At 45.7% G+C, this 27,537-nt stretch overlaps 2 protein-coding genes across 10 annotated transcripts in view; one reads left to right on the forward strand and one right to left on the reverse strand.

Moving 5' to 3' along the window:
• Positions 1-83: 83 nt before the first annotated feature.
• pole (polymerase (DNA directed), epsilon) lies at positions 84-25,197 on the reverse strand. Its single transcript, XM_055886257.1, has 47 exons — positions 24,597-25,197; positions 23,929-24,064; positions 23,342-23,422; positions 23,191-23,235; positions 23,002-23,094; positions 21,667-21,821; positions 21,166-21,310; positions 20,869-20,949; positions 20,531-20,638; positions 18,972-19,082; positions 18,773-18,858; positions 18,513-18,632; positions 18,248-18,380; positions 17,850-17,963; positions 17,546-17,758; positions 17,342-17,449; positions 16,848-16,976; positions 16,612-16,714; positions 14,393-14,539; positions 14,139-14,284; positions 13,716-13,864; positions 13,464-13,556; positions 11,590-11,892; positions 10,901-11,096; positions 10,417-10,631; positions 10,174-10,276; positions 9,978-10,058; positions 9,608-9,730; positions 9,087-9,515; positions 8,616-8,759; positions 8,206-8,346; positions 7,736-7,889; positions 7,363-7,469; positions 6,994-7,170; positions 6,447-6,670; positions 5,982-6,202; positions 4,704-4,908; positions 4,344-4,517; positions 3,936-4,061; positions 3,285-3,417; positions 2,939-3,131; positions 2,654-2,785; positions 2,153-2,346; positions 1,663-1,863; positions 1,155-1,280; positions 824-913; positions 84-688 (listed from the first exon to the last, which is right to left on the reverse strand). The coding sequence occupies exons 1-47, from the start codon at positions 24,662-24,664 to the stop codon at positions 569-571; spliced, it is 6,876 nt and encodes a 2,291-aa protein (XP_055742232.1). The 5' UTR covers positions 24,665-25,197; the 3' UTR covers positions 84-568.
• acacb (acetyl-CoA carboxylase beta) overlaps positions 25,136-27,537 on the forward strand; it is a 41,345-nt gene continuing 38,943 nt past the window's right edge. For 5 of the 9 annotated variants that reach the window (XM_055886245.1, XM_055886248.1, XM_055886251.1 and 2 more), the window contains exon 1: positions 25,986-26,124. The gene's annotated coding sequence lies outside the window, so the exon portion shown is untranslated. Of the gene's footprint in view, positions 25,225-25,876; positions 25,966-25,985; positions 26,125-27,537 lie in introns of those variants that run through there. The other 4 variants (XM_055886249.1, XM_055886250.1, XM_055886246.1 and 1 more) reach the window with 3 other exon arrangements.

The following is a 27,537-nucleotide window of genomic DNA, read 5'->3' on the forward strand; positions in this document are numbered from 1 at the left end:
GTATCCATGTAAAGAGAAACTGATAAACGGGACTGATAGAGGATTTCTCACAAACTCTGCCTTGAAAGAAACTGTCCATTGTGTACGCATTACAAAAAAATATTTATTGACAAAAACATTAAGACAGGATGAAACCCTTGACCAGAGGCCTATACCTTTTCTCATCCATAAGCATTCCTATACAAAATCAAAACACCATATCTACAATTTCGCATGGAGACTGGAAAGCTGATTGACAACTCATTTACATTTCCTGTACTTGGGTGGTCAAGAAATGTACGTTTCTATGTTGTTTTTACAGCTACAGTATAGAAAAGCATAGAGGAATAAAGATGTATTATCATAATTTATTGTCACATCAAAGCTAGTTTGTCTCAAAGTGAGCAATATTCCCATTCTGCATTTAAATATCGCCAGCGTTGAACATCCCACGAGTGACATCTGGGTGAATTTGTCCAATAATAAAAAGCCTGCGGTGTGCTTTAATGAACACAACCCTGGTAACTGACGGGATCTCCAGATACAGCCACAAAAGCCAGTTTAGCTCACAGACTCAGATTGTGGCTCATCATCGAGACTGGCTTATTTGTGGACTCATGACCAGTAGCCAGTCAATGGTCTCTTCCAGGAAGTTCATGTTGTAGTGTGCGGCGATGTTCCGGAACACTTTGATCTGCTCTGAGAAACTCTGTAGATGGAGAAGAAGAGACCTTTAGAAATCCGAGAAAACACAATGTTTCATAACCTTTGAATTTAAGATATTATGGTGGGTGGCACATCGTTTTAACACGGCTAGGGACACATGGGTTGGAGGAGCACAAACCTTGGTGGGGAAGGTGAGTTCAAAGTCTCCTGCACAAGTGCAGTAAAGAGGCATGTTGGCCTCCTTCACTCCTTTACACTTGGCACAAGCCTGCAATGCAACGAACGCAAGGCACGTTTTTAGACTTCACAGTGAGACACGGTCACAATTCCTGAAAACAGTAGTTACTAAGTAGTGAACCTGGGCTGTGTTCATTAGGCACCAAACTGAAGAAACCACCTGGACTTCTCCTTTTGAAAACGTTTTCTGTCGCTTTCCTTAATGAACACGACCCAGGTCATATGAATCCCAAAGGATGTGTCAGATGTGAGGGTGTGGGTTGCTTCCTCACCAGGTCCTGCAGAGTGTAACTCATGAGTTTCTTCTGCAAGGCCTCCACCAGGGCCATCTCAATGGACTCAGTCTCATACTGGGTCTGGCAGTTGGAGCAGAACCACTGGGGCAAAACAGAGCCGTCCTGTGAGCACAGAACAGATGACTTACATAGTGAACACGAAGGAGCACACACACAAAATTTAAACCAAATTGAACATGTTTCATTATTTGAGACTAAATTAATTATATTTATGTATTATATTAAAATAAAAGTGTTCATTCAGTATTGTTGTAATTGTCATTATTACACATATACACAAATATATATATATATATATATATATAAAATAAAAATAATTTGGCCGATTAATCGGTAATGGCTTTTTTTGGTCCTCCAATAATCAGTATCAGCGTTTAAAAATCATTAAAAAAAATAAATAAATCGGTCAACCTCTACTTAAAGCATTTGTAAAAAGCGCTTCATCATTCTAATGGATTGGATGAGCTGTAGGGGAGGCACTGACCTGTGCCACCGAGGGGTCCTTGCAAAGGTCGAGGTCGCGGCAGAAGTTGCAGTGGTGGCAGATGACCTCGGGCAGGATGTAAGAGTTGCAGGGGTCGCGGAACTGGGCTTCCTCCGAGAACTCACCCACGTCTACCAGACGCAACAGGTCCCTCTTCAGCTTGTTCACCTGGTTCACTATGTTGGCATCCAGGGAGAGGACCTACAGGGGAAGGTTGTGTTCATTAGGCACCAAACAGAAGAAAACAGAACTGAAATGCTCATTTTTGTTTTCCGTTGCAAAATGTTTTGAAATGGTGTGCACTAATGAATACAACTCTGGCGTGTATTCACTAGGCACAAAACAGAAGCAAACGGGTTGAAACTGGGAGGGACTACCTGAACTTACACAATAAGAAATTAAAAATGTTAATTGCAAAACTTTCGCCGTTGCAAAAATGCTTTGCTACGGTGTGCACTAATAAATATGACCCTGGTTCCCAGTCACTGACCTGGCAGACGTATTTGATGAATTCCAGGGCTGGGTTGCTGAGAGGCAGGTGGGAGCCAGGCAGGACGGGGAACATTTCCGAGGGCTGGGTCACGCTCCGGGTGCCCGTCACCTTCTTCTGGATCTTCTGGGTGATGGTGAAGAAGTTCTGGGTCAGCTCGCTGGACACATACTCTTGAGAGAAGGAGATCATACCTGTGGAGGAGAGACGGCTTATTTTCATCTGTAGATTGCTAGACTGGATATGTGGTGAAACTATTGAAGGTTATAGCTAGCTAATAGTCAGGTATTGCTGGGTTTTCCAGTGTAGGCCAGCTAGGGGAGACTATTGAACAATGTAGCTGTCTAGTAGTCACAGGAAGTAAGTGGTGGACAGCAATCTAAAAGCTATTTGGAGATTAGACAAATCAGACCACCTGTGGTGGTCACTCCTCTGTTATCACACCAAAATAACTTTGTTTGTGTCTGTGTACGGTTGTGGTACCGCTCTCTGGTTACTTACCAGGAAGTGCTGTGGAATCTCCTGCTGCCTGCTGGGAAGTCTGGCTCCCGCCCCGCCTCTTAACGGGCGTGGCTCCCGGGGCGTTGCGTCTTAGCTCCTCCCGCATGCTGTGGTAGATGGCAGCAATATAGGCTGAGAGGAAACAGAGGAAACATGGTAAAGGACAGACGAGCACAGGGAATCAGGGAGCTGTGCCCACGGACCCCCTCCAACTTCATTCTGGATCAAACACTGTACACGTGCTATGCTAATGATGACGATGTTTGCGATAATGCACTGGCCTACCGGAGATGATCATGAGGAAGTATTTCTGACAGGAGGCGGTCTGAGGCAGATACTGCATGATGTTCCAGCTGCTTTCAATCAGCTCCTCCACCTCATCCACCTCTCCGGCTCCATCCTCCTCCTCAGCTTCCTCCTCGTCCTCGCTGCCCTCCTCCTCTCCATCCTCCTTTCCCTTCTTCTGGGCTGTCCCATTCTGAAAGTCAATGTAGGTAGTGAGTGTCATTTCAAACCCAAATATTTTCATTGGTTATGAGACATAGGAAAAACAAACACACATCCGTTAAATATCAAATGAAATTGTACTGGTCACATACACATATTTAGCAAAAGCAGAACTAGAAGGTACCTCTCCATACAGGACGCTGGAGGGCAGTTTGCCCTTCACTCCTCCATAGTTGGCCAGATCCATCCACATAAGGAACTCCCAGCAGCGGGAGAAGGAGATGGAGAGGGAGTGGAAGATTTCCCGCGAGTGAATGCTGAAGATAAAAAAAAAAATCCTCAGTCAGAACAAGTTGAAAATAATTCATAAATAATTGCCCATAAAACAAAACCTTGCCTACTAATTTATGGTTAGTGCTTGATCCCACAGGGTGACGGTATGCTTGGCTGCATGAAAAAAAAAAAAAAAAAAAAGTGACAACTAATTTCCACGAACCTTCACCCCATGCGATCTAGCTCTGAATTTATTAAACAACAAACTAAACAGGGCTTGCACTCACTCTCTAACCACGCATCACTGATTCACGAGCGCCGTTCGTTTATTAGGTCAATAAATGTTTTTCTCTGGCTTTGATAGACAGCATATTGATACGTTATAAAATGACAAAGTACTTGTATAGAGGCATTGTAGTACATTTAACCTTCATTTTATTTAACTAGGCAAGTCAGTTAAGAACAAAATTCTTATTTTACAATGACGGCCAAACCCTCCCCTAACCAGGGACGACGCCGGGCCAATTGTGCGCCTGCCCTACGGGTAGGTTAGCTAACCGACCTGTTGGTGATGTACTCCACGTAGCTGATGGCGTCGTCAATCCTCCGCTTCTTAGTGCAAAGGAGGATGCGGTTAAAGTTTCCGTACACCACGGTGGAGCCCAGCCGCTTGAACTCTGCCACCAGCCTGTGATAGGAGAGCAGAGAGAGCCATTCATCAAGGGATCCTTCCCGCTTTCAAGGAACGACCGTTTTCAATACATGACAGACCGTTTAGAGTTAGAATAAATTAATACAATTCGAAAAAAAAAAAAAGAAGAAATCTTGTAATTTTCAAAGTTGGGGGAAGAAGATGATCTACAAAATAAATTGTTTTGTGTCCAATCACATAAAACGATACGAACAAATAAGAATTCTGATCATGTCATAAACCCCCCCCCCCCCCCCACTGTTGGGCAGTGTCACTTACTGGAGGAATACCTTCTTCATCATGTTGTGTAGGGTGCGGTGCAGCGCCGGGTCGTAAAGCAGCGAGCTGGGCGAGCGCAGCCAGCGGTAGAAGTGCATCACCTGGTTGTCGGCGTAGACGTTGTGGTACCGCGTGATCTCCCGCACCCAGCCAACCACCATGCTCTTCAGGATCCTGCTCGCAGACAATACATCCAATCAAATCAAACTTGATATAAAGTATATTATTTTAACCTGTGCTGGGCTACACTCCAAAAACCACACAGGCTAGTTAGTTTAGAGACGAAACGAGTTGCTTGAGGGATCTGGGGTGTTTCAAGGTGTCAGCGGCAGTGGTTGCATGTTATTACGAAACGGTCACCTGAAGGTGTTGGAGCAGAGGGCGGTCTCGTCGTAGCTGGCCACCGCACTGGCTCCCTGGTTCCCTGACATCATTTCCTCCAGCGAGGCCTGCTGGATGACATCAAAGCTGACACCCAGGCTGGCTCCTCCCTCCATGTCGTTGACATGCTGCGACTGCAGGATGGTGTTGACAGCCAAACTCTGCAGGTCCAGCTCCACACACACTGAAACACAGTAGAACGACAGGGAAAAACAGTTTGAAACCTAGTTGAAAGCATATTTCCTTTTGTTCCAATTAAGTCGTTTTAAATGTACCGCATCACCGGTACAGCTGATTAATTCCTAACTACAAGACAATGGTTGGGGCTACTTCAATGTGTCAGTGTTGTCCATAATGTTTGTGTTAGAGCGGGGATGATAGCCCCAAAAATTACAGGTACCATCATTTTCCTATCTCTTTCTACAATTTTGCATTTGTCAGTTATTTTTTTGTGATTATGCTACACAACGTCCTTAAAACCATTATTTGGTCAACAGTAATGTGAATTATATGAATTCCTGCTACGACAACATCTGAAAGTATATGCCTGTCCAGGTTTCGATGCTGTGTGAGTGAGCCACTCCATCACCCACTTCGTTGACGTTGGGCAACCTTTAAAAATGCAATTACAACAACTGTCGTTTTCGTCTCAGCTTCCTGTGCGTGTGTCACCTATTTCTCAACTCTCAATATCGAGCAAATGGCACCACTTTACAATGGCAGTTGGCTAAGCAGTATGGTTTTGGTGTGCACACGGAGGGTGGCCTTTGCAGGGAACACATCCAGTAGGCTACGCCTAGGACCTGGAAAGTTTGAGTAGAACATTCATTAATGACATAGCTATCGAGCAACAAAATCCTAATTAGCGCAATCTAGCTAAGTGTTTTGGATTCCCACTTCCTGCGGTGGTGAATGATGTAGCCTACGCCAGTTTGCAAACATTTTTGGGTCGCCAAATTCATCTAGAAAAAGAGCCAAAAGAAATGTGATAATTGTGGGTCATATTTTAAAATGTTGCACATCAAAATATCAAATCACGCATCCCCTGGATAGGATGGATGAAAGACATTTTTTCTTGAATCAAAGACATCTCAGTTGTCTTACTTGGCACAAGAAGAAAAAAAATGTTGCTAAGGGGAAGCAACTGCGTAATTTTTTATTGGTTGTATTTATTGTCATCAAGCAAAATGTATCATGATTTGACCGTTTGTCTACACGGCCCAGCTCTGGTGTGTGTGAATGAGTAAGGCTGGCTACCTGTTGAGTAGCAGCCCTGAGCGTTGATCTCCATGGAGCCCCTGTCATCAGCCTCCATCACCAGCCTGCTGTCGTCGGCCTCCTTGCCCCCCAGGTCAGGCCTGGCAGTGGGGGACAGCCACAGCAGGTGGTTGTGCTTCCTCAGGTGCCTGGCCAGGAACAGGTCAGAACCAAAGATGGACACATCGTGGGGCAGGTTCCCCACCGGCAAGTGGTAGTATCTGAAATGGGATGGAGGAGAGGGAACAGTAAGCGACCGTAGCCCAAAACGAGCATAAAAGTCACAATGATATTACACAAATGAAACCCAGACTAAATATGTAAAAGTGTGAAAATTATTATAATACATTTTTGTATAAACAATGTAAAAAAAAACCCACTAGGGTTCTTATTTCAGTTGTGCCATTTAGACTGTTCTAGGTGTACAGAGCCAGCACAGACCTAGTTTAGTGCTGTGTTACCTACCTGGCCATGTCAAAAGCCTGCGACAGGCAGCTGTCCAGGTTGAGGTAGTGGCGGACCATGCGGCGGGCACCGTGGCGCTGCCAGTCCAGCACGTTGTAGCTGATCTCGTCCACCACATGCACCGGCACCACCGGGAACTCCTCCAGCACCGGCATGCCCGCCACCAGCCGCCGCAGCTCCCAGTTGGACTGCACTGCGATCAGGGTGGGCCCGCGGCGCTCCCCCTGAATACAGCGAGAGAAGGACAACGGTCAATAGTGTTACCAGGGCTGTGTTCATTATGCACCAAATGGAAGAACATGGACGGAAACACGGAGGGACTACTTGCACTTGTCCAATAAGAAATGCTCATTTACGTGTTCTGTTGCAAAACGACACTGCTCGATCCTATTAATCTGTGATAAGCATACAACCTTACACCTTCAATAGCAAGTTTGAAAACTTTAGAGAGAAGGCCTAAACAAAGCAACACATCCGAGAACAAGCCGGAGAGAGCAATATAGTGGCAGAACCATGCAGGTGACAGGGGTGCAGCGGATGGCGGTACCTTGTAGCTGAGCAGTATGCGCTGCAGGGCTCGGTGGATGGCCTTCACATCGTTCTCGGCCCGCACCTCAAAGGTGTGTTTCTCAGGGGGCAGGAGCTCTTCGCTGGTCTTCTCCAGCAGGGCTGTACGCTCTGCCCCATACAGGGTGTTCAGGTTGGGCATCTGGTTACTGCGAACCTAAAGTAGGAAGGGGAGGAAGACGAAGGGGACTTGATGTCTTTTTTTCTTCAACAATTTCATTGGAAATGACTTAAAAATCACTCTCGCATCACGTTTGTGTAATGAAGCATTACAAGGAAAAACGATTTTAAGGGGAAATCTGATGTGTAGGGTGCTTGGGTACAGAGTGTAGATGAGGTGTGGTCTTACCGTGTCCAGGACAAAGATGCTGGCCTTGCGCTGTGAGGGGATGAACAGGCCGAACAGGGCTTTGTGGCCCTGGCTGTGGTGGTAAAGGTAGATGTGTCGGACGCTCCCTGAGGAAGACAACACAACGATACTGGTTCAACACTCCCATCGTCACGTTCCATATAAGGGGTCGTATTCATTAGGCACCAAATGGAAGAAATGCCAGGTTTAGGTTGATTTACATCATAGTAAATGTCAAGTCAGTCAACACAATAACTTTTAAAAAAGACAGGTAAAGAAAGATTAAATAGATATCAAATATATGGACGACACATTGAGACACAGTAGAGAAACAGTGAAGGGAATCTGCAGTGCCAGTGGGAGCTAGTCCTACCAGGCTCCAGGTAGCTGAACTGGGCCAGGGATCTCATCTCCAGGTGCTCCAGGTCGTACGTCTCAGCCTCCCGGCCGCCCAGGTCCCGGACCAACTGCTTGTTGACCATGCACATACAACCCAGCTGTACCAGGGCCCGGAACAGCAGAGGGACCTGGAGGAAAGAGAGAGAGGGTTGTTCATTAGGCACCAAATGAAATAAAACAGGGGCTACCTGGACTTTTATTTTGCGAACTTCTTCTAAAACGTTTTCTGTAAAAAAAAATTATAATAATTGTACTACACACATGTAGACTAACACTCAAAACACAGCCATTGATTATATTTCCCTAAATATGAAATGTTAAACATGCTAACCAAGACACACAACACTGGATTCGGGAATACAGTACAACCCCTTAACCCCACTAACTGCTTTTTGTACACATCCAGGAGGAACACGACCTTGTCCTATCCTAACCCGTAGGTACCTGTGTCTCGTAGACCCCCTCTATGTCTGGGGCAGAGAGGTCAGCGTTGATCTCGTTGAGGTGCTCCTGGTACATGTCCTCAGGGACAGAGTACTGGTACAGGTAGTAGACGATGTTGGAGCGCGGCAGAAGACGGTTCACCTGCACAAAGCAAAAACCAGAGTGCTCAGTCCTCAAATAATAACACGAATAATGAGAAATTGAACTTTTGTAGTGCTTTTCATTACAAAAATAACCTCAACGAGCTTTAAAGCAACACCAAAAAAAAAAGCCAGGCATTTTAAAACCGACGACATATCATTCAAGAGTAGACGGACGCTCATGAGAGGGTTGGAAGGCTTGAGCAGTCAGCGGAGGGAGGTTGTCACAGATCTATTAATCAATCCGTCTCTCATGAGACTAACATGTACCTTCTTGTATGTGGCTCCCTCCTCCTGCTTGGGGACCTTCTGGTTGACGTAGAACACCCGTGGGATGTTGAGCTTCATGCAGTGCAGGTCACTGCCGATCACAGCCCACAGCTTATACAGCCCAGGGTGACTGGTCTCTGCAATCTGGGGGAGAGAGGAGAGGACAGGACATCCAGTCACACAGACTTCTGGGTTTAAGCATTTTGTTTATTAGAGGAGCATTCACAAGATATATACAGTTCGTCTTCCTTTTGCTCTGTACAGTTCCCATGAACTATTCTGAAACAAAACAATGGTATTTGGAGTTTTAGTCAGTATGGACACAGTTGAAGCCTAGTCCTGTACAAAACACTTTAAACAGATTCTCCAAAAAGCAGCATGCTTTTTAGATCAGCACTAGGCTTGATCTGTGTCCTGGAATCCGGCCTAACTAAATGTTATTTGACCCCTCCTAGGCCCAACTTAACCCACCTGTACGATCTGCCAGGGCATGTCCAGGATACTGCGCGCCGTGCGGCGGAGGAAGCTACCCAGGCCTGTGGCGGGGCCCGCGTCCCGGATCACCCCTCCCCCCATGGCCTGGACCTCGCCGTCCAGCAGGCGCCGGCGCTTCCGGCGCTCCTTCCTCTGCCGCAGCTGCAGCTCCCACTTTTTCTTGTGGTAGCGCAGCCACACCAGGCGCGCCTCCTGCGTTTCCCCCGTGGGTGGTGGAGGGCCGAGGATCTCCCTCCAGGACTGGGTGAGCTCCATCTCCTGGGACTCCACGGCCTGGCTGTTCTCTCCTTGCGACACCCGCTTGCGCTTGGTGCTGATCAGTATGGCCGGCTGCAGGGGTCGGGCAGGCATCCCAAAGTCCTCAATGTCAGCCGCCTGCCCTGCCTCCAGGGCATGATGGGCCACCTGAGAGGGGGATGCAAGAGAGAGGGAGTGGCGTGAGTGTGAGTGTGTCTTTCTGTGCGTGTCACCGCTGACCGTTGGCTAGGCAGGTGTACCTGTCTCTTGCCCTCGCTGGTGAACAGCTCGCTGATCTTCTTCTGCTTGTAGATGTCGTTCTTCTCCAGCAGCTTCTTGTGGAGCCAGTCCGGGTGGCGCACTCTGGGCACGGGGTTCTTCACCTACAGCCCGGATCACAACGGGACCAGATTGGGTGAGCAGCGAGCAGGTACAACTTGAAAGAATCTAGTCCCACATGGATCAGGAGTAGGCTGAAGTTGCACCTAGGCACTGGTCTTGGATCAGTTTTGCATCCCCCCCCCCCACTAATGGGCAAGGTTAGGATTTGGGGAGGGCAAGCTGATCCTAGATCTACACCTAGGGGCAACTTCACCTCAGAGCCACGGTTAAGAGCTGCTGTGGGTTTACCTGTTGCAGGGCAGCTGGAATGGTGATGATTTTCTGGATGGCACTACCCAATCTCTCAATGTAGTAGCTCCAGTCAAGGATCTGGAGAGAGTTCATGGCTAAACTCGTTAGTGACTGACTCAGCTAAAACACTAGGGAAATAACTGCGGCACTCTTAGGGTGGAAAAAAAAGAAAGAAAAATGCCCAGAGACTTACGGAGCGGATGTCCAGGTCATGGAGGCTGGGCATCTTCAGCCACTTGCGTAGGAAGTGCTTCTTAACACTGGGTTCAGCTTGGAAGATGGCCAGGGGGATGGCCCTGTCAGAGAGACAGCGAGAGAGAGGAATGAACACTAGCAATAAGCGACACTACGCTAAAATGAGCTGAAGACAAAAATGTGAAGTGAGGAGCCATGACTGCCGGTCTGTGGTAGTGGAGTGTGGGTCGGTCTGCCTCACCTCTCTGTGACCGGCGTGCCCTCTGGCTTGCGGGAGATGATGTAGCGGCAGCTCAGCCCGGCGTCCTTCACCATCTGGTCTCCCAGGAACTCGGCCAGCCGCTTGGCCGTGCTGATGGTGTTGGACTTCTGCTCGCCATAGTCCTCCAGCTTCCGCGACATGGAGCGGTTCTCCGAGATGAGCTCAAACAGCTCCGCGTCCGGCATGTTGGCAGCCTGGGCAAAACACAAATCCCGTCAGGACACAGCATAGTAGAACATTCAGATATAATCACGTCAGCTCTCTACTATTGACAATCTGCAACTTTCCACAACGTTTTTCCCGACTGAACGTGGTCCGGCTGATGTAGCTTTCAACATGCAAGCAGAGATGGGGAATATTATTACAGGTTGGATCGCTCATTTAATACATGGATGAATGAAGAAGAACTGATAAAATGTAAAGTTACCACACACAGGCGCGCGCCGGGAAACAAACACGTTACCTTGCTGTAGAGCACGTCAAGCCAGTAGTCGGCCACCTTGGCCACCGAGTCATACACCTCCTCTAGAGTGGTGCCTTTGAGGAAGGCCTCGAACACGGACGACTGGAAGATCTTGATGAGCTGCAGCTCGCCTCGCCTCTTCACCTCGAAGCCCTTCAGCTCGGCCAGCGAGCCGTCCTCGTTGAACACAGCGTACCTGGACACAGGACAATGTCATAATCAGTGCTATTATCAGGAGAACGGCGTAATCAGTGCTATTATCAGGAGAATACCGTAATCAGTGCTATTATCAGGAGAATACCGTAATCAGTGCTACTATCAGGAGAATACCGTAATCAGTGCTATTATCAGGAGAATACCGTAATCAGTGCTACTATCAGGAGAATACCGTAATCAGTGCTACTATCAGGAGAATACCGTAATCAGTGCTACTATCAGGAGAATACCGTAATCGTGTTATAAATCAGGAGAATACCGTAATCGTGTTATTATCAGGTGAATGCCGTAATCATGTGATTATCAATGTCATTGGCTGGAATCTCTCTCTGATTGTTGGGAAGGGCCCGTATGTAAGCATTTCAATGTTAGTCTACACCTGTTGTTCACAAAGTATGTGACTAGTTACATTTTATTTGGATAACCCCCCCCCCCCCCCAATCGCCTGTATATACAGAATCGCTTGTATGTACCTTTTCTTCAGTTTCTTTCCCTCCTCTTTGGAGGCGGGCAGGATCATGGCCAGGTAGGGCCCGTCCACCTCGAAGAAGATGCTGTTTTCCGCCCGCGTCTCGTAGGTCAGCGAGGCAGGGTCCACCAGCTCCTGGTACTGGTCGTTGGTGAAGCCTTCCTTCACCATGATGTTGAGCATGGCGCCCGGGTAGGAGATGGTCACCTTGGGCTTCTTCTCGTTGCTCGTCTTCACCACAAAGTTCTCGGGGAAGGTGTTGGGCAGGACGCACCAGATACCATCCGTGTCCAGCTCCAGAGGCCTCCTGTAGTGCCACAGACAAACACAGTAACATAAGTGGTTGAGTTGGCATCGAAAACAGAAAATATATTGGGGGTGGGGTACTATACTTCCCTAGCAAGCAAAAAGGCAGTAACTGCTCATAGCGTGGAACTGTGAAAACCAGTCAGTATCTGGTGTGACCACCATTTGCCTCATGCAGCGTGACACATCTTCTTCGCAAGGAGTTGATCAGGCTGTTGATTGTGGCCTGTGGAATGTTGTCCCACTTCTTCAATGGCTGTGGGAAGTTGCTGGATATTGGCGGGAACTGGAACACGCTGTCGTATATGTCGATCCGGAGCTTCCGAAACATGCTCAATGGGTGACATGTCTGGTGAGTATGCAGGCCATGGAAGAACTGGGACATTTGCGCACAGATCCTCACGACATGGGGCTGTGCATTATTGTGCTGAAACATGCGATGGTGTCGGATGAATGGCACAACAATGGGCCTCAGGATCTCGTCACGGTACTCATGTGCATTAAAATAAAATGCAATTGTGTTCGTTGTCTGTAACTTATCCCTGCCCATACCATAACCCCACCGCCACCACGGAGAACTCTGTTCACAACGTTGATTCCAGCAAACCGCTCGCCCACACAACACCGTACATGTGGTCTGCGGTTGTGAGGCCGGTTGAACGTACTGCCAAATTCTCTAAAATGATGAAGGCGGCTTATAGTAGAGAAATTAAACATTCAATTCTCTGGCAACAGCTCTGGTGGACATTCCTGCAGTCAGCATGCCAATTGCACGTGTAACAGTATAGCTTCCGTCCCTCTCCTCGCCCCAACCTGGGCTCGAACCAGGGACCCTCTGCACACATCAACCACAGTCACTCACGAAGCATCATTGCCCATCGCACCACAAAAGCCACGGCCCTTGCAGAGAAAGGGGAACAACTACTTCTAGGTCTCAGAGCAAGTGACGTCACGGATTGAAGCACTATTAGCGCGCACCACCGCTAACTAGCTAGCCATTTCACATCAGCCACACACTCTCCCTCAAAACTTGACACATCTGTGGAATTGTGTTGTGTGACAAAACTGCACATTTTAGAGTGGCCTTTTATTGTCCCCAGAACAAGGTGCACCTGTGTACTGATCATGCTGTTTAATTGGCTTCTTGATATGCCACACCTGTCAGGTAGATGGATTGTCTTGGCAAATGAGAAATTCTCACTAACAGGAATATAAACAAATTTGAGAGAAATAAGCTTTTTGTGCACATGGACAATTTCTGGGATCTTTTATTTCAGCTCATGAAACATGGGACCAACACTTTACATGTTGGGTTTATATTTTTGTTCAGTATATAATATTCGCCCCAAAGATTCGCTACATTGGCAAAGTTAGTCACTGTAACAAAACAAAAAAATACCAGTGACCATGCCATGTACTGCCATGGTGAAACAGAGTGCTGTTCATGCATGAGCCTTGTGCTACCCAGCACTACACACGGGTCTCGCTAAAAAAACTAATCTCCATAACATGAGTGCTAAAAAAGAAAGCATTAAGATGCCTTCTGTAAGAGGATGGACATTATTAAGTTACCCGATCTGTTCCACGAGCTCTCTGGCCTGGGTGATGATGTTGGCACCGGTGTAGCACACTATGCCAGCCATCTCCATGGAGTACCAGCGGGCCCTAGTGGAAAGACATGGCAACCACACAAACACAGCAGCACTGTCAACAGGTTGCAAAAAAAAACGTTTTCTACCTACTGAATACAGCCCAGATTATGTTCTATCTCTCGATAAAACTAAATATTCTTCTCTGGGAGGGGGACGCTGCAGCTGCACCTACCCTTTCCTCATGACGTAGCCATAGAAGGAGTTGAGGATGCACTTGTGGGCTAGCTGGAGAGAATCGTAGAGGATCTCCATGTTCTTACAGCGCTTCACCAGGGCAGCGTCACCACTTTCCTGGGCTGCAGACAGTTTCTTCTTCCACACCTGCAGTACCACAGAGGACGGAGAGGAGAGGGGAACACTTAACACGCTACGGACAGGCATAGTCGCTGGAATCATGCTGACAATTTTTTTTTGAATGTAGCGACAACAACAAAAAAAGATCAGAACCAGCACCGCACGGTTCGGGCTGGCACTAGCGTAAAAATGGTATTCCTCCCCATGTCAAATGCACACCTTGCGTTGTATGCATGACATCTTTGGGGCTAGTTTCTAGTGGGAGTAGAGTAAATAGGTATGGTAGCTCTTTTGCAAGTACCTTGTGCAGTCCCTTAAACTCGTAGCGGCGGTCTCTGAAGGCTCGCACAGTGTCCACGTAGAAGGAGTTCTCCCTCTGGCAGATGGTGGTGACCCGCTCCTCCAGCTTGGTCTGGCGGACCTTCTTATAGGCCCTCCTGCAGTAGTCTGGGACAGAACAGACAGCGCGCGAATGTCATGAAGATAAGTGAAATGCACAACAGTAACTCACTGACAACTTCTGTGCCAATCTAAAAAGATTTCTCCCTCGCTCACCGCCCAGGCGTTTCTTCTCGTGGCGGGCCTGCTCCTCCAGGTTGAGCTCATGGAAGGCCCGCGGCCTGCCGTTAGGGAAGAGCGGAGGAAACTTCTCTGATTCCAGCTGCTGCTGGATACGGTGGAACTCACTGCGGCTGGCCGGCACTGAAGACATGGCGGAGCAAGCAGGTGAGCGGGAAGGGAAGAAAGAGGCAATTACAATTAGGGCAATATATTGAATTAATCCAAATTAATTTTGTGCACGATATTCCAAACGCCTGTATTTCAATAATCATTTTATTTTTTATGAGCGTCTATGTTCGCTTGTTGTCTTTTGGTCTCGTCTCCTTCTGTGCTGCGTGCCCCTTCCCATTTACTCGCATGCGCGGCACACAAAGCCCCTCCCCCTGCCACTCACAACAACAAAAGATGAGAGAACACTTCTTCCTCTCTGACAAGCCGTTTCAACTCGCCATTTGCGTTTGAGGTTTGGTCCAACAGAAAATCGGTCATATGGACACTGAAGATAGGCCACCTGATTTCAACATCTGAACAAAGTGGACAGGCTAGCACGCTGTTCAAACCGTTGGAGACGGACAGAAGGGTGTCCTCATGACAATTTAACTGCTCTACCTTACTAGCTAGCAAATGGATCCAAGTTGGCTAAACTTGAAATATAGAGATTAGCTGGCTACTCACTAGCATGTGGGCTTGTGCTTGAGACACTTAAATGAGACTAGAATTGATTTTCTATAATGCCTGCTACTAGAAGTCATTCATTATTAGTGAATGTGCAGTATGCATGGTTCTGGTTAAATTTGGAACAAAATTTGTATTTTCATAGACTTGAGTTGGAAGCCAGATCAGTGATTATTGAAAAATAAAAAGCAGGTAAAACTATTTTGATAAAATTATTAGTGGGTTTTATGGTTGTGGAAGACTTATATTTAGCCTAGGTATAATTTCACAAGCCCTGATTTCATTTGATTATTGCTTGAATGTTTTAAATGCAGTGTATTTAAAATTGTACAAAAAGCTTATTTAAAACAATTAAATAGATTTATGGATAATTCATAGCCATATTGCCCAGCCCTAATTATCATTAAAAACAAAAAACTGCTTTAAATGAGAAGTAGGCATTGTAGGTCTGAAGCCCCCCTCCCAAAAGAGAAGAAATTCACATGGAGCACCAAAATGCCTACTCCACCCATGCTCTACCAAGGTTTTCCAGCATACAGCTTTGACCTACTACAGTAGCTATGTTGGTCTACTGTACTTCCAACAATGTGTATGAAGGTTGCCTAGGATTCAAACAGCTAGCTGCTAATGGCTGAAGTAATTTGTGTAAAAACCTTCCATAACCAAATATATTTTTTCCTGTTCGTTAGTTAACTGTTAGCCATCTTTCAGATGACTGGTGTTAGCTAGTTACAGAAGCTAGCTGCTGTACTTTGGGTACGCAAGCTAACGTTAGCTAGGTAAGGCTAGCTAGCCATCTAATTGGTCGACATGAAAAATATGTTAGCATTGTCGGAAATGCTTCAAAAAGGAAGCACATCGTTGGTTCTTAAATGGACAGAAATGGGCACGTGAGAGCGATAAATTATCAAAATGTAAGAAACTATTGCACCTACAAATTTAGTCAATCCAACATGTTTTATGTCACATGGTCACTTTATGGACACTATAGTCTTGTTTTAATCTGACGACTGGAAAATGAGCTAGGTGGGTGCACATTTCTTTTCTGAAAACGACCTTGTTAAAATTCCGGTATGTGGTTCCTGGTAACGACCGGACAGCTAATGATGAAAGGTCTGTTGTGTACCTCCATTTATTTATTTATTTAACTAGGCAAGTCAGTTAAGAACAAATTCTTATTTACAATGACGGCCTAGGAACAGTGGGTTAACGACAGATTTTTACCGTGTCAGCTCGGGGATTCGATCTAGCAACCTTTCGGTTACTGGCCCACCGCTGTAACCACCTGCCGCCCCCAATCAAGTTGATTTGCAAATTTTCATCGACATTGGTGTCATATTGTTTTGGATACAATGGTAGGTAGATATGCATTTAACATTGCGCTTCAGCCAATGCCATACCATTGTGACAAGTTACATCTCTGAAAAAGACTGTCTCTAAAGCAAAGCAAGCGCTTAGGCTGACACTGGTACAGCTATAGAAAACAGAAGTCAGTCTAAAAAGAGCTGACCTCCGCAACACACACTACAGGAACTTACTGATCTCCCCCCTCCATTGCCAGCTCATCTTCCTCTGACAGTTGGCCCCCGGCTTGTTGAAATCGCAGGCAGCACACGTGGCCTCGTCAACCATAGCAGAGGGCTGAGGAAGAGAAAGGGAACAGAACAGTGTAACTTTCTGGAGCGTTGCCAGACCAAGTCCTTCGAAATGTGGCATGCAATAAAGGGAGCATCCATTTTCGACGCGCACGCATGCACACCGCAGTGTAGTTTACCTGCAGGCGGTTGGTGAGGATGATGTTGGGGTACATGGCCGCCACGTCCAGATGGTAGATGAGTGGACACTCGATCCTGTTGGGGACCTCCTTCAAAGAGATGAGCTTCTTCTTGATCTCGTCACACACCTGCAGACAGGGCAGATGATGATTCATGGAAAGTACAGCATTTCATTGCGGAGAAAAGAGAGAATGTATTTTTCATTTACACGCACACTATGGGGGTCAATTCTAACTTCCCCCTAAAGATTTTTATTTTGACAATAAGAAAGCGAATGGTATTTTGTGGCCCGAGAATGTACATCAAGAGAAGTTGGTAACGCTATAGATGTCGCCGTTTTTAAATGTAAGGAGACGTAGGTTGATGGCATGATAATGGGCGGAAACAAGTCTGACTGTGTCTATATAATCCTCGGCAATTTTGGTACATGTATTGGTTGGCCTGGTGTGGCTTCTTTATGTACTGTATTTTAAATAGTTAAATCAAATCAAACCTCGTTGAAGTTGGCGACTTGCTCCAGGGGAATCTTCTCCTCCTCCTCGATGGCGTGACGCAGCGTTTCCTCCACCCGCTGAAGCAGGAAGTCGAATGCCGCCGGATTCTGTCCAACACACCAGGAAGAAAACCGGGTCAACAAAACACGTAAACTAAATACCTACACAGGCAAATAACGGACTGGGCCCGAGCAGTGCCATACCATTTTGAAGCGGCAGGGGATGTCGCTGCGGAACACGCCGGACTCCAGGGCCTCCACGTGACCCCCCACGTAGGTCTCAGAGTCCATGACGTGGCCATCGTCTGTCAGCTTGTTGAACACCTGCTCCTGCTTGTTGGGGAAGACGATGTTGGCATGGTAGGCCTGCACCATGAGCAGCGCCTCACACAGGGTCCCCGAACCCTTACGCAGCACCTGCACATACAACCACACACACCAGTGAGCAATAGTCCAATCCCACCACCCCATTGTCCATGTTTCAACTGACAAACTGATAGAGACAAACCTCATCTGGCTCCATAGGGATGATGGTGCAAAGAGCAAAGATGAAGGGGTGGACGTACTTCATGTAAAGATAATACGTGGCCACGGCATCCGACACAGAGTAAGTGGCCAGAGTCTGGGGACACAGCCATGAGAAAACCAGTCAGACAACCAACCTGCATCACATCTACACACACAACTTGGACTCGTTTCCTCCATTCCTTGCAACCTCTCTACATGCCTCCTTCTCAAAATACACTGGAGAATGAGGCCCGAGAAGGGGAGGGACCTTGGACCTTCTCCTCCAAGAAAGCGGCGATGAGATTGGATATCAGGACTCAGAGAAAGACATTGAGATAGGCCCTAGTTCACCACTTCTAAAAGCAGTTTGTTTGTGTCTCCCAGAATGCACCAGCTGACCTGTGACTCCTCTGTGGCCATGCGGCACATCTCCTCGGGGTCCAGCTCCACTGGGTCATAGCCCAGCTTGGCCTTGGCCGCCGCCTTCAGGTTGTGACTGCCCACCGGCAGGTAGCTGTCACGCTTCACCCACCTGGCACACACACACACACACACAGAGGTGGGTTAGTCAGTTTGTGTTAGTGTGCGCGTATCATTATTTGTGTAGGTACAACACCACACAGATAGCGAGGCACTGCATTATGAGATGCATGGTGGCCCTCACCTAAAGGCGTCCATGTGGATGGCCTGGCTAGCCCTGTACTCGCCCTGGTTGTCCTTCTGGAAGCCAATCTCTCTGTACATGTTCAGGCCGTGGTGGGCAGCCCTGGTCTCCACAAAGGGCCTTTTGGAGGGGAGAAGTGGAAGAGGGAAAGAGAGAAGATGAGGCAAGGGGTGGGCAGGGGGCAGTTGAGCACAGTTAACCAAACTAAGTTCAGTTGATCAAAGAGTTGATCGGTTGATCCGTCCCCCAGACCGACTCACCAATCGAAAAAGTCTCCGTTGTAGGTGACAAAGATTTCGGGCTTGGTTTCTTGGACGTGCTCGAACCATCGCTGAATGAGACCCGCCTACAAGCACAGAACACAGCATGTCATCAAGTATGTATGTCTTTATATTGTACGCATTTATGTATGCCCGTAGGCGTTTACTTGTCTTTCGTTATTGATGCTCCCCTCCTTACCTCGTCAGGCTCATTGAATACAGTGAAGGGTCCCTCGTACTCTGGCTTAGGGGTGAACTCAAAGTCCTCAATGTCCTCAGAGACAATCTCTCGGTTTGTGATGAGGTAGCCCTGGCAGGAATCATGAACAGTTAAGACATCAGTTAAAGGAGCAGACAGGAAACAGACAGGAAATCCAGAGCTCCAGATTAAGACTGAAAATGGGACATCCTCATAGTAGATCGGGATGTGCTGTTGTGCTGTACAGCCAACTCCTATGGTCGTTGTTAACGACAACTAAGATACAGGGATGCAAACTACTGAGGGCCCAAAAAGGTGACACTTTTTTTGGGCACTGAAACATGCGACAAAACAAATCCCTGCTAGGTGTAAATGCAGGGTTTAACTAATTAAGCAACAAAGAATATGATCTACATGATCCGTCACTGTGTGTAAAATGAAAAGTGGTTCATGTGAACCTAACTCACAGCTAAAAAAATGTAAAGAAAGCAATCCAACTTTACAGCAAATGAGAAGAAAAAAACAATACACTAATATTGCAGTTAGCCATGACAGCCTTTACAATAGAACACTTGTGACCACACACATCTAAATATTGCACTTAGGAAAAAAACATCTTAAAAGTAGAAATAGAATGAAACAAACAGCCATTCTATTGTTGCTCTATTATAGTGGCCACTATAGTAGACATCGATCAAGTCCACAAGGCTACATGTGTATAAAAATAACATTCACCGATAAATTTTTTAATAATCCCCGCTCACTCACAAAGTGGTAGTGTCCAGTTCAACACAACAAAAGCATTATCTTTGGGCTACACTGCACATTATTAGATTGTACACTTCCTGCCTGTGGACATCTGTTCTACAATGTGCCAGCAGAGCATTGTACCCCTTTTTGGCATAATTGATCTCTTTCATGCAGAGCACACCTGGCATACCCCTTTTTATCCACTGTATTGAAAATTGAGAAAAAGGTTAAGTGTGTGGTGTTCCTTTCACCATACTGTCATCCAGCATAAACCAGGCCCAGCTCCAGCTACACCTGATCCCTGAATCCACTTGCTTAACAAGCAAAGTCTCCTTTTCACCTAATTCTCTAATTCTGAAAATTAACCACATACTGTAGAGGGGAAACAGTTTGTTAGCTAGTTAACAATTCAGATTGCCAGGGTCCAGTGGGCAACTATAGTATTCGCGTTAAAGCTTGAGGAAGGGCAAGGAGTTGTATACCAGTTAATACTATAGCGCATTGGTTAGGTTAATACTGTTAGCTCATCTGATGTTGCAACGTTAGCTAGCTAACGTTAGCTGTCTTCCTTTATTAGCAAGCTAATTCTCACACCATAAACTCAATTATTTGATCAGATAAGTTGGCTAATGTTGCTCAACATTTCTCTCCCCCCAAACTTCTCTCATCGGATCTGCACGAATCACGTAGGTCACCCCTTTTTGGATTCAAAACGGCGAATTTAGCCGAAAGGTGACCAGTTTGCATCCCTGAAGATAGCTGGTTTGTAATGTCTTGCCAAATCCTGAGAGCAGACTGGTCCAACATACCTGTCCGTCGATCATGTAGGATATCATCATAATCTGGTCCGTTTCTGCATCAGGGAATTTCAGAGGAAGCTTGGTGGTCTCTATGTCAAAGGCCAGCACAACTGGGTCCTGAGAAACAGGGAAACAAAATCACAACTACAAACACTGCTAGGACCGTCAGTCAGATTGTGAGTTCGATCAATTAAACTATAAAAATGGAGATATAGAGAAAGACCATGGTATCTTGACTACAAGAAACCTGGATGGCTCAATGAAAATCCCAAACAACTAGAAATCAGTTTAAAACATCAGATAGATGGCCATCAGGCATAAGTAGAAGAAAAAATATATGTTCTTACTGGTCGTTCCACCAGGTCGCTTCTCAGTATGATCTCCGGAGGGTATGCACTACCCCTGTACCGAACGTTGTACCAGTGAGCCTAGGGGGGAAAAAAATTATCTGAACGGTAAGTCTTTATAGGGGATTACTGGGGAGAGAAAGACCATGATTCCACTGAGCATCCACTGCCTAGCCTGGTCCCAGATTGGTTTGTTCTGTCTGGCCAACTCCAATGGTCATTGTGGCGAGACAACACAAAAAGGATCTGGGAGCCCGGGCTATCCATTGGCCAAGCAGGAACACCAAAAGCCCTTACCACGTGGATCTTAAGGTCGATGGACAGGCGCATGTGGTAAGGCACGTCGTACTCTCTCATGTCCACTATGTTGTCCATCTGGTCGGAGGTTTTCTTGGACATGCCATCTTCATCCGCTGCCGAGACACTGCCTCCTGCCAACGCACTGATGAGCAGAGAGCTCGTCAAAAACGTATAGAAAGACCCAGAATAGTCGAATTTCAAGATGATACTGTACTACCGCACTCCACATCACAGTAACACTTTATTTCACAGCCTGTGAGGTATTTACCGAGAAACTACACGGTAACACCATAATGAATACCCAAGAATTACTATATTGTAACAAATATCAGGAGGTAACAATTTTTACCACAAAGTTATTAACTCTTAAAGACTTTCAAATGATTACCAGAAAGTACTACATTTCACCAAGTATTATCACATTAAATACTGGATTAAAAAAGTGTCAATAGGGCTGTAAAATAAAATGTTGACCAAAATCACACTGAGATACTGTACCTTGATAACATTGAGGTGTAGGTATCGTTGGACTTCTCCCTCTCCCGATTCTTGCGCACCGCCGGCGAGATCTCCCGTTTGACCTTCATGAGGTCATCCACAGTGTTGAATGAAAGCTTGATGTAGCTCCTCTTTAGTCCCACCAGGTGATTGGGCTATGGAGAAAACATATGTCGACATGGTTATCCTACAGTAATACTGGATGCCATCTCCCAGAGGTCAATGTCTGAGCCGGCGTGGACGTGGTTGACGTCATCACGTTTTATGATATAAAACCCAGTGTGTTCACGCTAGAGACGTCCTGCTGAGGAGTAACAGACTGAATCTGCCGGTATTAGCCATGTGGTAGACATGCGCCTGTTAGCGCATGCGTTTGTCAGAGACGACAGGATGACGAAAAGCCCAAACAGTTTGAGCTAGAAACTATTTGGACCCTTACAAATGCAAACATATTTTCTGTTTTGCTCTACGACGCCCACAAACTTCACGGGAATTGTCTCAAGTTGCCGACGTCCCAACTCCAAACAGGTCTTCTCACAAATAGCCTGAGCAGTTTGAGCTACCAACTAATATCAAAATAATAATCGAAAGCTAAGACTCACGAACACGAAAGTGTTCTCCATTTTGCTCTACGACGACCCCATAACCTTCACAAGACTCGTCTGAAGGTTACCTGGTACTGAGCAGTAAAATAAATGACTGAAAATGAATAGGTTTTTTGGGACCAGGGTAACACATGTAACTCGTTTGGCTCTACTTGAGATGCTCAACGCGCTGCAAGACCCCTCCTTAATGGATATCAAAAAGATACAAACTCACGCGGATGCTTGAAAGACAAACGAGAAGAGACAAATCACATACTGTTTAACTAAAAACTAACTAGGTTTCCCTTTTTTTCTGTGGACTAATAGTCAGAGTAGAGAAAGACACGATTTTGTATGACTCTGGTTAAAAATTCTACAAAGAATTGGCTAAGAGGACCATATGCATGTGAGGTAAAATAAAATAACAACCCAATGTTCATCCAGAACAAACTAGGTAGCAACTGCTAGCTAGCTAAATGTCCATGAATCTTTCATATGTGTTTCAACCTGCCCTGAAATTAATAGAATTGATTCACACTTGATTTTGGTACTTAACATGCGTGTCATGATCCCGTCTGGTGGGGATAGACAAAATGACAATGCACGTGTGGGGCCGGTCTAGCCATGGTTAGACTCAAGAGGGTTAATGCAATTTTACATTTTAAGAATGATCAGATGAGCTCAATGACTGTATAGGTCCATTATTCCGTGACTTATCTTTTTCTAAATGGGCTATGGTTTGGTTTCTCACCAGATCCAGGTCCTCCTTAGGGAGCATCTCCAGCTTCGCCACCTTCCCTTGGAACTTCTTGGACAAGAATGAAATGACTTCTCTCTCACAGTTCTGGATGGGGCACACAGGTGGTCGACGTTGTCATTCATATGAGAAGTAATAAAGCCTGTTCATTTTAAAACGAGTACCTGGTCATCCCGGACTTACCTTTTTAGTGGCTATGTAGAAATAGGGCTTAAAGGGGAGGGGTACCTACAACAAAAGGAAAGAGAAAAAGAAGGATGAGATTGCAGCAGCTGAACATCACCATTGTGATCAGTCTTGCACTAGTGTTTATATCAGGTGCTCAGATCCTCACCTTGAACCTGCTGCCATCTTCCTGGATGAAATAATAGTCCACAGCGCTGACCATCCGTTTGTCATCGTCCAGAATCTCTGTCTGAGATGGGAACAGGAGGATTAGATACTGACAATAGTCACATTAAGATGAGATGATCAAGCCTTGCTAAAACATTTCTTCAATTCAGGCACAAGACTTGTATTATAAATACTGTATCATCAGGACAGTGACCTTATTTGTCTATGTAAGCCTAAGAAAGAGTCTTCCACAATGCAATCCCCAATTTGGCGCGGCAGTGGTTAGAGCGTTGGGCCAGTAACCGAAAGGTTGGTGGATCGAATTCCCGAGCTGACATGGTACAAATCTGTTGTTCTGCCCCTGAACAAGGCAGGGGCAGCACGTTCCCCAATAGGCCGTCAGTGTAAATAAGAATTTGTTCTTAACTGTCTTGCCTTGTTAAATAAAGGTTAAACAAATATATACAAATAAAACTATCATAAAAATAGCACATGCAATACATAAAGCTAAATGACAGCAGGTCCAACTTAAGGGCATCCTGATCATCTGCTTTCCAGAGCCCACTATGGTCTGTGTGGTTGACCTACAGGGTGCATGTTGATGAGCCAGCCAGTCTTCTCTCCTGGGTCCTTCATCCTCTCGAACCCGAAGCGGGTGTCCATCTCGTCAGTGAACTGGCTGCGCTCCAGCCGGATAGCAGCCGACATGGATGACCGGTCATCCCTACAGAGGAGAATACATAACATCAGAAATAATGCTACATACCGTACATAACAGTGTGACTGTTTTGTGTGTGTAATTAACTAACTAGTTAACTATTCATGTAGCCACGCAGCAGGGCTGGTCAACTCAGTAAGGGATTTTAATTCAACATAACTTCTACTCCTAAGTTATTTGAGACGTCATTGTCATAATTTCAAATGGTTCCCAGGCTAGCATCTAAAAAGGGATTAAATAGTTTATTGTTCATTGCTCAGCGATTCTCCAGTCAGAACCGTCTACAATTTAATGAATGTAACTTTAGCAGCATGTCCCGCTCTGAAACTAGCTATCAGGTACCAATTCTTAAATATATATAAAAGAATGATGTACAGGCTCGCACGCTGTCGCTATGGAATGCCCTTAGATCTTGTCTCTTTAAGTAAGTAATTAATCAGAGGTCTAATATTGGGCTAACCCCAGCCCTGCTAAGCAGAGATATTTTGTTGACATGTGAATTTTAACTTGCATGCAGCCATTTCAGGCAGTGACTTACTGTTGATTGTCCTGGTCACCCCCTTGTCCTCTCTCTGACTTGTACCGTCCACTGTTTTGTAAAACCATCTTGGACGGGATTCTGTGGGTAACGTGACCCCAAAAAAGGTAACTTGCATTCAGTGAAAAGTAGTTTGTGAGAGATATGCAAATCCACCTCGTAAGTGATAGATACAGCTAACGTTAGCTAGATAACTGTTAGCTAACGTCGTTAGTTGCCACGCAAAACGGCTGACTGTGTTGAAAACACAAAATATAAGACTGCTCGCGAACATTTGCAAATGGTTGGTATATGGCAAATAACTTCTCTCTGTACACCCAACTGAAAATCTAAAACTTTGTCGTTCAAATTCTCATTAGATAGCTAGCCTAGCAGGCTTTGACAGACGTCGGTGTTGTTCTTTGCAAGTCAGAATTTGGCGCGTTCTCCCTCTTGCCGCGAGAATGTCTTGGGAGTGGTCAAGTCAACGTCTCTGCGGATGCCCCGCCTTTTGGGTGGTACTTCGCAAGCCCTTCCCTCTCCTCGCCCCTTTGAAATGTAGCAACTCGGGTGCGTTCAGTTCGCTTGGACGTTTGCTACGTTACTGGACGACACATTTTCACCAAAACGTTCATGAACAGACTTTGAGGTATGTTTACTCCATTCGGTGGATGTGCTGGGGTTTGGCTTGAGCAATGATTGGGGTATTTTTAAAGGGCAGAGGTGCATTTTCAAACCACAACCGAACCCCTCCCTGCTATTCAACTGGTCGTTCAGTACAGCACTCCTTGTTCTATTACGTGTTTGTGTAATGAACGCAGCCCTGCTGCCGAAAATAATTTTCACACAGTAGGGCCATTGTTTTTTATACAGGTAGTAAAATCAATTCACAAAATCCATGCATTTCATCCAGGCAATACTAGATGTAGACAACTTCAGACATCTGCCCCTTTAGAATAAGGATCATTGATTGATGGCAATATTGTTTGGCATAATAGCTACAAGTTTTTAATTGAGTCACTAATGAAAAACGGATTATTTTAGCGACAAACCAAAACTATTTTTAGCAGCACAACACCACATAGCGAGCTAAACATGTTGCAGATTCGATTATGTTGAGCCGCGGGTTGCCGTCTATGGCCCGTGACCTTAACGATAATCGAATCCCCTCAGTAACTATGCCAACAATCGCGACACCGAACCTCAGATTTATTACGTTAGCCCACTAACTAGAAATAAATATACTCTTGTCGAATACATGAATCATGCCAACGTGAGCATGCGATGTAGCTAGATATAATAGACAGTAAGATGTATACTCTTTACACCGTTTACTCAAAACGAAAAACGTTTTGTAACAAAAACGAGAGGTTCAATTGGACAAATTCAGGTAGGTCCCGCCCTGTTTCGTTCGGTCGTTCCAGTTTCTCTGTTTTGCTTCCGTTTGGTTCTGAAACGGTAAACGGTTTATCTGTTGCACGCGTGGGGCTAGTCGACATAACAATTGTAAGCATCAACACGCTCAATAAGGCTGCAATGGACTGTAGAGGTAAGCCTACAACTAATTAGTTAACTAGCTACAGTACTGAACTAACCTTAGTCATCGGTCAATAGTTGGCTCTCAAAAACGCTGTAAGAGTGTAGCTAGCTAGCCAGGCTATTCTTGCTTCCATATAACTAGTCAATGCCCAGTTTGGTTAGTAATGTTTACTATATATTGCATATTTTAGCATTGGGGAGTTGAAACTTTATACGACATATAGCCTAGGCCTGAGATCCAGGATTATCCATCCACATTTTTGTGAAATTGTGTAGAATTGGCCCTGAATTTTTTTTTGCAACAAATACAGAGATTGATGGTCTACTGTAATCAATATCTGAGATACCTAACGTTAGTACTTTTGTAGACTACCCTATCTGAAATATTGTTGTGATGAGATGAGTATCACTTCTGACCTAGTCTATTTGATGTTTGATAAACTTAAACTATTTCATGGTCATACATAGATAGCAGAGCATTGAGCACTTAACAATCTACTCAAGCATGTCAGAGGAAAGGATATATTAGAAATGGCCCTCCAGCATTCTCCAGCATTCTGAGTCAGGAGCCTGTTCACTTTGAAGGTCAAACTTGGCAGAGAAGAGTATGCCTTTTTTTGTATGAACTGGAGGATAGCAAGGTTGTCTTGCTTAACTGATTTTTATGTGACATGGTATCATTTGGCCCTTTCGTCCTGTGCTTCATCCTATACCACTGTTGTTTACATGACTTGTCTGTCCCTCTCCCTCCCCACTCCATTCCCTCACTGCTGACCTTTCCCCCATATGGGACCAGGACAGCTGTCAGCCGTGCTCATGTGAATAAAACCCACTTGTGAATTAAACCCACTCGGTTCTCTCTCTTCAGCTGCCAGAGATCGGTTGTTTACTGGTCACAAGGTAGTAGTGAAGGAAAAGCCTGCCTCGCTCTGCCGTACCATGTAGCCTAGTCCCCGAAAACACTGCAAAAGGTTTTTCTGCAAATGATTCCATTTGGGTTAGTTATACAGTAATTTACAGGCTACCTTGTGCACTGTCAAGACAGCATATTTGGCTGCTTGTTTTTTTACCGCCTATTTGTGTCTAGTGCTTTTAGACGGCCCTTTTCATTATGAGGTAGAAGTTGCCCTTTACCACAGAACTAGGATCAGATTACGTTATTCCCCGACCTTGACAATTAGCAGGATAAAGACCTAAGAAGATAACTGACCCTTGATCAGTGGTTGGGGCAACCTCCACATAGTCAGTTCTCTGTATAGTGTTGGTAAAGCATTGAGAGAAAGGCTTATCTATTCAGATAGTGTACGTTGTAGAAAATCAGATATACAATGTAGGTACACTACTAGGTACACTATGTGGACACCCCTTAAAATTAGTGGATTCGGCTATTTCAGCCATACCCGTTGCTGACAGGTGTATAAAA

The sequence above is a fragment of the Salvelinus fontinalis genome, chromosome 28 (assembly GCF_029448725.1).
Source record: "Salvelinus fontinalis isolate EN_2023a chromosome 28, ASM2944872v1, whole genome shotgun sequence".
Classification (NCBI taxonomy): domain Eukaryota; kingdom Metazoa; phylum Chordata; class Actinopteri; order Salmoniformes; family Salmonidae; genus Salvelinus; species Salvelinus fontinalis.

Coding starts and splice junctions, on each gene's coding strand:
- pole (XM_055886257.1), bottom strand. CDS start 24,664: ATGGTTTTACAAAACAGTGGACGGTACAAGTCAGAGAGAGGACAAGGG. Junction 18,381..18,512: donor ATCCACATGGACGCCTTTAG/GTGAGGGCCACC, acceptor TGTGTGTGCCAG/GTGGGTGAAGCGTGACAGCT. Junction 1,864..2,152: donor TCATCAAATACGTCTGCCAG/GTCAGTGACTGG, acceptor CTTCCCCTGTAG/GTCCTCTCCCTGGATGCCAA.